Genomic DNA, 9864 nt, shown 5'->3' on the forward strand with positions numbered 1-9864 from the left:
TACACTGATCAAGGCAGGGGGCTGACTGCTCTCCCTGAGTGTCTGGGTGGAAGGTTTGTCCCTGTTCCCTAGTGCATGTAGATGAGTAGGTTTTGCAGCCAGACTGTGGGCACCTAATGCTGTTGGCTGTAAGGACTGGGAATCACCGCTTATTCTTCAACCTGTATAGCAGGTGGTCTGGTGGAGTGTGTGGAGCCACCTGTCCTCAGGCTCCTGGTGTGGATAGGTGAGGACCATGCTTAATGGGCAGGGTGGTGTCAAATGTCATGAATCTGCCACACCCCTTTATAGCTGATACAGATGAAAATAGATTTCAGGTGTACACCCAGTTGTACTGTACTAACAAGGGCCTACGCTGTTGAAATGGGCCCACACAGGTCTTTGCAGGGGTGAAAGACATTCAAAGTCCATGCACCCATTATGCCCGTGTCTAGGCAAAGGGACTGTGCCCGCCCTGAGTTCCTGGCTTCAGGGAGCTGGCAGATTATTTTTCCCTGTTTTTTAAATTTGTCTGCTCTCCAAAGCCAGGAGAATGGCTCAGGACATGTGATGCATCCTACTTTCGGCCCAGGAAGTACAGCAATCTCTGAAGCCAGACCAGGATGCAGAGCAGAGCAGGGAGGGGGCAGGTAAACGTGAGAGTGGTACTTCCCGTAAGGTTGTTTTTTTTTAATCCGCACAGTAGGTTAGATGCTTGTACTTATCTTTCACTATTTGAGCACTGTTTGTCACTGGTTTGGAGCCTTGAGCAGACTCTCCACTGCTCAGTCTCTCCCAATGTGGAAAACTCCTCCCAAGCACCTCTGCTTGCCTCACCACTCATGCGCTAGCTGATCCAGCCTGCAGGGTGCAGGTGCTGGCCAGGTTAGGTCTGGCAACTCCTTGCTGCTTCTGAACCGTCTCTCCCTCCCCCTGCTGCTCAGTTCAATTCCTCCGACTTGGTCTTTGATGTTCAAGGCTCCTAGATTGTCATATATAATTGATTTACTTGGTTTTTTTTTTTTTTGGTCTTTGTTCTAAGAGGGACCACAGGAAGCATCTGACTACTCTGCCATCTTGGCCCCACCTGCCATAATCTTCTCTTAATGTCAGCAAACTGAGGAGGGGCAGGTAGAGACCACCAACATCATAATCAACAAACCCTTCCTGGAACAGCCACAGTCTTACCCCTACCCTTACTTTCTAAAAAAAAAAAAAATTTTTTTTTTTTTTTTTTATAAGAGTGTTTAAAATTTGGGGAAGTTGCAGACTACATTCTCAGGAATGCAGAAGCAGAGGCTTTGGTCAAGCTGAAGTCTGACTCAAAATGGAGACTAATTAACAATATGGAATTTGATTCAAAATGAGGTTAGCTATCCTGTTTTAGCCAGGCACCTCAATCTGGAGTATTCCTACACAGTAGCAAAGCTCAAACCCTTTGCACCATCCAAGGGCCCTTTAGTTTCCTAGTGCTGCCATAATAGAAATACCATAAGTAGGTGCTCACAGTTCTGAAGGTTAAAAGTCCAAATCAGGGTCTCAGCCATATTGGTTGCCTCCTTGTCAGTAGCCCTGGGCCTTCTTTGATTCCTTGGTTTTTAGACAATCCTCACACATGGTCTGTCTTTCCCCTGTGTGTGCCTCTGTGTCCATTCTGCTCTTCTTATAATTTAGAAGTGATGATACTTAAAACCCACCCTGCCTGGATATGGCCTAGTTAACATAACAAAGGAAACCCTATTTCCAAACAGAATGACATCTACGGTTATTATTATCTATGTTAGTTGCCGTGGAGTCAATTTTGACTCATAGCGACTCCATGTGTGCAGAGTAGAACTGCTCCATAGGGTTTTCTTGGTTATAATTTTAACAGAAGCAGATTACCAGGCCTGTCTACCATGCTACTGCTGGGTACACTCCAACCGTCAAACTTTAGGTTAGCAGTTGAGCGCAAACTGTTTTTGGCACACAAGGACCTATTCCACAGGTATGAGGAAGAAGATTTCAATACATATTGTGAGAGGACACAATTCAGCCCATAACAACATGCACTGAAGGAAGCTTGGGGGTTGGGTGTTGGCTGTGACCTCACTCACAGAGCCTGACCAAGTCAGGTCTCCAAACTCACAACTTCCTCACTGGCATCTAATAGACTCAGAGGGAGGCATAGGGCTCTTCCCTCTAGCTGTGGGGAAGGGAGAAGGAGCAGTAAGTGTGCTTCTTCCAGTGACCAGGTCTACCTACTTATAGATAATGGCTAGAGCAGAAGTGGGACTTCATGGCCTTAGACAGACCTTAACCCAGATTGTGGCCTGCCTTTGAACTGGAGCCCCAGACCCAGCCTCTGTGGAGACCATGTGATGCTTTTTTCCTCCTGTGTTTGGGCAGGGATGACTTGGGGTGGACTCATCCTCTACTTCAGCATTTCCCAAACTGCAGTTGCTTGCAAATCCCCTTCATGATCCAGGCCATCGTCCTATTTCATCTGCATTAAAACCAAAACCATTTGTCGACGAGTTGATTCAGACTCATGGCAACCTCGTATGTGTCAGAGTAGAACTACGCTCCGTAGGGTTTTCTATGGCTGTGTTTTTGGAAGTAAATTGCGAGGCCTTTCTTCCAAGGTGTCTTTGGTGGACTCCAACCTCCAACTTCTTGGTTGGTAGCTGAGAACTTAACCATTTACATCACCAGGGACTCTCCTCCTATATTGTTGTTGTGTGCCATCAAATCAATTCCCACTTGTAGTGACTCTATATGACAGAGTAGAACTGCCCCATTGGGTTTCCTAGGCTGTAACTTTATGGGAGCAGATCTCCAGGTCTTTCTCCCCCAGAGCGGCTGGTGGATTCTAACTGCCAGCCTTTCAGTTAGCATCCGAGTGTTTAACCATTGCACCACCAAGACTCCTCCTCGTATATTGCCCCAAAACCCATTGCCATAGAGTCAATTCCAATTCATAGCAACCCTGCAGAGTAGAACTGTCCCATAGGGTTTCCAAGGCCGTAATCTTTACAGATGCAGACTGCCACATCTTTCTCCTGCAGAGCAGCTGGTGGGTTCAAATCACCGACCTTTTGATTAGCAGCCAAGTGCTTAACCACTGCTCCACAAGAGCCCCTCCACCTATATTATGTATACTTGATTCGGTAAACTATCTTAACTGTTTTAAATGAAATAAATGTATAGAGAAACTTTGTATCATCACCATAAATGGAAACCACTGTCTTAGTTATCTAGTACTACCACAACAGAGGAGCTGTGGTGGCTCAGTGGTTAAGAGTTACGGCTGCTAACCAAAAGGTCGGCAATTTGAATTCACCAGCCGCTCCTTGGAAACCCTAAGGGGGCAGTTCTATCCTGTCCCATAGGGTCTGTATGAGTTGGAGTCGACTCGATGGCAATGTGGTTTTTTTTTTTTTTCCCCGCTATAACAGAAATACCACAAGTGAATGGCTTTAACAAACAAAAATGTATTTTCTCACAGTTTAGGCAACTAGAAGTCCAAATTCAGAATGCTGGCTCACAGGAAAGGCTTTCATTTTCCGTCAGCTCTGAAGGAATGTCCCTGTCAATCAGGACAGCATGTTCTCAGCCATGTTCAAAGACAGGCCTCTTATTGGCCCTCAGCCCTTCGGCTCCTTGGCCCCGCTGGTGCCCTGCTTGGGCAAGTATTATAAAGCTCTTCAACTTTGCTAATAAGTGCCCAGAGACAGCCAACTCTGCCAGGAAGTCTCCTACCTGAAGACACTCAGCTCTCTCACGCTCTGTGGATCAGCTCTCATGCCATCTCGTGCCAGTCTCCTGGTTCTGCTGCCTCCATTTCCCTGCTGCTGCTTCTTGTCATCTTGCACCATCTTTGGTGCAGCTCTCTCTCTCTCTGTCTCCTGGTTCTAGGAGGTTCTCAATTCAGGGACCCAAGGTCACACTCCTCTCCCATCTCTTCTTCTTGGTGGTATTGACGTCCCTATCTCTGCTTACTTCTCTCCCCTTTTACTTCTTGTAAGACAAAAGGTGTAACTCAAGTAAGGGCTTGATCTGAATAAGGGGGGTAAGAGTGGTGACTGGGATAAGGGTGCTGACTTGAATCATACCCTCTGGTAAGGCAGTGACTCAAGATATATTGTACCCTAATCATGCCTCATTAACATAATGGACAACTTGCTCCCAAGTGGGACCATAACCACAGGCATACCAAAACCAAAACCAAACCTAGTGCTGTCGAGTCGATTCCAACTCATAGTGACCTGATAGGACAGAGTAGAACTGCCCCATAGAGTTTCCAAGGAGCTCCTGGCAGATTCGAACTGCCGACCCTTTGGTTAACAGCCGTAGCACTTAACCACTACGCCACCAGGGTTTCCACCACAGGCATAGAGGTTAGGATTTATAATGCATCACAAAATGGAGGATAAGTATGTCAGATCACAAAATGGAGGACAACCATACAGTACTGGGAATCATGGCCTAGCCAAGTTGACACATATTTTGGGAGAGACACATTTCAATCCATAACACCCAGTATCATTTTGGGAAAAAAAAAAAATACTTATGATCGTGGATACAATGAATAATGTCATCGAAGTCTAGCTCAGAGCAATTGCCTGATAAAAGCTCTTCGCCTACCCCTGCTCTTTGTTATAAAGGGACATCAACAGGTGTTGAGAGGTGTTGAAAACACAGGAGCACCAAACTGACCCTTTCCCTTCGACCTGTTGAGGCTTGAAATAAATTTGACAAATGAACTCTTTCTTACTCACTGAGAGGAGCTGAGGGAGAAAGCTGATCTACCATCCACCTCACAGCAGGCAACTGGGCGGATGGAGGGCCTTTGCATGCCTAGGTGAAGGAAAGCCTCTTCTTTCTGAAAACGTGTATCAAAGACTTGGTTAACAGCCTCCCTACCAAAAGGTTCGGCTAACACACCTTCAATGACCTCTCCTTCAATCAGTTTGAATCAATAAAGGTTCACTGAGGACCTACTATGAGCTGACTACAGTTGCTGGGGTTGAAAGGGAAGTGCCTTGACTTCAAGGTGCCCACTTCCAATGGGGAGATAGATATGCTCCTTCTTGATTATAACCCAAGGCAGAATAGATCTTTATGCAGCTGATCCTCATTACTTGTGGATTCCGTATTTGCAACTTCACCTTATTGCTAAAATTTACTTGTAATCCCCAAATCGGTAGTAATTGCACTCTTGTGGTTGTTCTAGAGCATTCACAGCATTTGCAGAGAGGTGAAAAATGAGTTACCCGATGCACAAGGTTGGCTTGGTATTCATGAACTCAGTGTTCACGGGGACATTATAGAGCTTAACTACCACAAATAATGACAATAGACTTCTCCCAACTATCCTCCAACTCATCAGAGGCACACAGTCGCTGCTCAGGAACCATTGCATGGACACTCTGAAAAAAAAAAAAAAAAAAAAAACTCTGAAAAGGCAGGCATTAATTAGGCTTCTACGATGTGCCAGGCAGGAGTCCCTGGGTGGAGCAGGTGGTTAACATGCTTGGCTACTAACCAAAAGTTGGCAGTTGAAGTCCACCCAGAGACACCTTGGGAGACAGGTGTCTTCTTTTTCTACTTTCGAAAAATTAACCTTTGAAAACTCCATGGAGCACAGCTCTACCCTGACACACATGTGGTCACCATGAGTTGGAATTGCTCAGTGGCAACTCATGGTAGAGAAGGTACCAGGCGATATATGGGATACTTTTATATACATGGTCTAACAATTAATCCTTTCAAGAATTAGAAAGGTGGGTTTTTTGCCTCCTTTTGAGGTTTAGAGAGGTAAGGCGACTAGACCAAGGACACACAGCATGTTAGAAGCAGAGTTGGGATTTGAAAGTGGGTTCCCAGAATGCCTCCCTTTGGGGATTGAGGGAAGAAGTCACTGTTGTATGTGGACTGTTCTGGGTGGCAAAGGAAGGTGGCCCATCCCTCCCCATCTTACAACATCCCCCTCAGGGCCTGGCTTAGAAGAAATAAAAATGAGAAGCAGGTGGCCTTGCTCAGCAGCAGCTCAGCCCTGACCTGTGCTTGTGTCCCCACAGGAAGCCAGCACTGCCCTGCACCCTGTGCTCCAGCAACCTCCTGAGCTGCTGCAAGAGCCTGTGGGGGCTTCAGTTCCTTCAGAGGCACCTGGGAGCCCCCGCAGAGGAGCAGTTGGGGGAGCCACTGTCTGAGGAGCCACTGAGGACACTGCCCACGGAAGCAGTGAGGACGCTGCTCCAGAACCGCTGAGGACACTGCCTACCAGGTCACCCTAGACCTGGCCCAGAGTGGTGCAAGGCCCAGCCCCAGGACACTGAAGATATTCTCTCTGGTCACCAAGGATTTGAGCCCTGGAGCCAGTATGGACCCAGCCTCCAGAGCCACGGAAGACACCACCTGGCTTCAGTTGGGATATTCTGGGGCAGGACAGCCTGCTCTGTACTCAGCATCTCCTGAGAATGTGCAGGGCTGCCCTGGGCCAGACATGCTGCAGCTCATGGGTTCAAAGCTCACTCTGGTGCTGGCCATAGAAGTCACACACAGAGACTGCAGGACATATGGGGACATGCGCGTGTGTGCACAGATGTGTACATATGGGAGCACGTGTGTCCTCTGAGCAAGGCGGGGGTGTTGCTATAGAGTGTGAGTCTCTCTCTCCCTCATAGGTTCTGTAGGATGAAGGAAAGAAAATTAACCTTTAATGAACACCTGCCATGTGCCAGACACTTCACCTACGTGAACTCATAACATGTACAACTTTGCAGAGAAGGACACTGAGGCTCAGAGAAGGACGGGGCCTGCCCAAGGCCACTCAGCTAGAAACTGTGCCTGGCACATAGGAGGCCCCCAGAATATATTTGTTGAGTGAATGAATATGAATGACTGGGAGGATGGGCGAAATGCCAGGCCTCCCACCCATGCTCTTGACACTACACTGCATTGCCTCTCAAGGAGAGGTCAAGACGTTCCCTTGACTCAGCCCACTCTCCTAGCTAGGCTGAGGCTTGGAGCCTGCGGAATCCCTTCATGCCACAGTACTGACTTTCTCTGGTGCTTTCTGTCAAGAAGAAGTGGCGTGGAACAGAGTTCTGGAGGAAGTGTGTGTTTATGTGTGTCTGTCTGTCTGCAGGATGTCAGAGAGGAAGGGGCAGGGCTTGAGGGAATGTAAGGGAGGTGAACGCGGTTGACCCAGCAGTGCCCTCTGCTGACTGCGTGACCTTTGGCAAATCTCCTGACCTCTGAGCACCTCCTTACTCCTCCTTCCAAGGGGATAAGCTCCCCCTTTCCTGTTTACAGGACTGTTGAAGAGACCCAAGGAGATGGGGGTGGTGGCAGCCCCAGAGAGAGGAAGGGCTTCTTAGTAGCTGACCACTGCCCCACCTGGACACCGCTTCTCCTTTGTCTTCCAAGACTCCTCATTGCGTTTCAGCCTCTTTTGCAACTCACTGTCCTCTGCCCAGCCGTAAGATTAGATATCACCCTTCCCCAAAGCTCAGTCCTGGGCTGCTTCTCTTCATACTCTATGCTGTCTTCCTCCATGACCTCATCTAGAACAAAGTTACTCAGACTTATAACTGCAGCCCAAGAGTCTTCTGGGCTCTAAATCCTTCTAGTCCCACCACTGCCTATGCAACATCCCCACCAGGGGGTTTTGAAGGCACCTCACACTGAATATGTCCACAGCTCCACTTCTGACATCCTCTCTGTACCTGCCCCTCTCCCAAGGTTCTCCGTCTCAGACAAAAGCCTCACCACCCAGCTTCGTAGGCCAAGGATCATCCTGGGTGTCTTGTTCTTCCTCTCTCCTCATGGTCTAACCACTTGAGCCCAGCTTTCTATGAATCTACTATATGCTTACTTCTATCCATAGGCATGGCTATCACTCTGTCCCACTGCCACCATTCCTATCAGGACAACCGAAACTGTTTCCCCACAGGCCTTCTCATCCCCACTCGCCTCCCTCCAATTCACTGTCCACCTGAAACAGCCAACATGGGCCTTTCAGGATACAACCTGACTGTCTTAGTTACCTAGTGCTGCTGTAATAGAAACAGCACTAATGGGTGGCTTTAACAAACAGAAGTTTACTTTCTCACAGTTTGGGAGGATAGGAATCAGTTCAGGGGCCCAGCTCTAGGGGAAGTCTTTCTCTCTCTGTCAGCTCTGGAGGAAGGTCCTTGTCTCTTTGGTCTTCTGCTCCTGTGCAGTCTTCACATGGCTTGGCATCTCTCTTCTTGCTTCTTGTTTAATCTGTTAATATCTCAGAAGAGATTGATTCAAGATACACCCTACACTAATCCTGCCTCATTTACATAATAAAGACAACTGGTTCCCAAATGGGACTATAACCACAGGCATAGAGGTTAGGATTTACAATACATATTTTGGGGGGACATAATTCAATCCGTGACACTGACCATGTCACCACAGGGATAAAACCATCTTTAGCGTGGCCCATAGGCCCCGTGTAGTCGACCCCTTCATGCCTCTCCAGCCTTTCCCTGCACCAAACTCCTCTCCATCTCTTCGCTCCAGGTCTACTGGCCTTCGTGTTTTTGTTTGTTTAACTGACTCCGCTCCTTCCAGCCACAAGGCTGGCACACTGCTCTTCCCATAGTTTGAGATGCTCATCATGCTCTCTTGGCTGGTTAACTCCTTGAGACTTCAGCTCAGATGTCAGTCCTTTGAGGAAGTTTTCCTTGGCCCCCATACTAGGCCAGTCCCCTGCAACACGCCCTCAGAAATATGAAGTAACTGTCATTTCACAGTCATTTGTGTGATTGATTGACTACCGTCTGTCTCTCCAACTCATGAGGTCCTGCCTGATCCTGAGGACCATTGTACGTGTAACCCCTAGAACAGTGCTTGGCACATGTTCTTTATTTGCCATCGAGTCAGCTCCAACTCATGGTGACTTTCATATGACAGAACAAAACGTTGCCCAGTCCTGCGCCATCTTCATGATTACTGGTATGTTTGAGCCTGTTGTAGCTACTGTATCAATCCATCTCACTCAGGGTTTCCCTTGTTTTTGTTGGCCATCTACTTTACCAGGCATAATGTCCTTTTCTAGTGATTGGTGTTTCCTGATGTGTCTAAAGTAAGCTTGGCACACAGTAGGAGCTTAATAAATATATGTTGAATGAAAGAGAGCAGAGAAAGGACAAAGCAGATACTTAAAGCAGTGTACCCGCCAATAAACCTGAAGGCAGGATTTGCCTGATGACCCCATAGAGATGCTTGGCCCTTTGACAGGATAACTTCTGGTGGGGAAGCCCTGGAGTCCCCTCCTTGGAGGTTTTCTCAGGAGCCTCAGGCAAGTGTCTAAGGCATGGACAAGTAGTTGGAGATGCAAGACCTCACGTGCAAACAAACTGGTCAGGCTCATTGCAGCCTCAGTAGGTCAGAGATCCCACCCATGGTGCCCACACACCAGCTGCCACTGTAGGGCCTCCTTGCAGCCTGTCTCTGGACTGCCCCCCACCCTTCTGGAAGCCTCCTGGAGCCTCTGCTGGCTGCAGACATAGTGTGCATGCGGCCCGAGGAGGAGCAAATGTGGTAGGATCAGCAAACACTGCTCTATGTTTCCACCGCGTCCCAATAAAGCCATTGAAACAGATGCTGCCTTGTGGTTTCATTTTTTCACTTCCTGGTGAGGAGATACTCCCCAAACTTCATTATATGGTGTCTTGATTTAGAAAAGGAATTATGATAAAATGTGGAGGTGAAGGCCAAATTGGAAATTGCTTTAAGAAGTAAAGAAATTCTCAGGAAGCTAAGCTTCATTTTCAAATACCCTGTTAGAAATGAGAGAAGGGCTGATCGGAAAGATTAGGTCTTTGTCCCACTCACCTGGTAGAATTAGGTAGATAGCAGGTGCTA

General features: G+C 47.8%; 1 protein-coding gene across 5 annotated transcripts in view; it reads left to right on the top strand.

Annotated features, from left to right (window-relative positions):
• The window catches only part of HRH2 (histamine receptor H2), a 75560-nt gene extending 65959 nt beyond the window's left edge, over positions 1 to 9601 (top strand). For 3 of the 5 annotated variants that reach the window (XM_049874358.1, XM_049874357.1, XM_049874356.1), the window contains one exon: positions 6042 to 9601. In XM_049874358.1, the coding sequence (XP_049730315.1) occupies positions 6042 to 6231 (190 nt within the window). In that variant the 3' untranslated portion in view covers positions 6232 to 9601. The remainder of the gene's footprint in view (positions 1 to 6041) is intronic. The other 2 variants (XR_007516185.1, XR_007516184.1) reach the window with 2 other exon arrangements.
• The last annotated feature ends 263 nt before the right edge of the window (positions 9602 to 9864 follow it).

The sequence above is a fragment of the Elephas maximus genome, chromosome 2, assembly GCF_024166365.1.
Source record: "Elephas maximus indicus isolate mEleMax1 chromosome 2, mEleMax1 primary haplotype, whole genome shotgun sequence".
Classification (NCBI taxonomy): Eukaryota; Metazoa; Chordata; class Mammalia; order Proboscidea; family Elephantidae; genus Elephas; species Elephas maximus.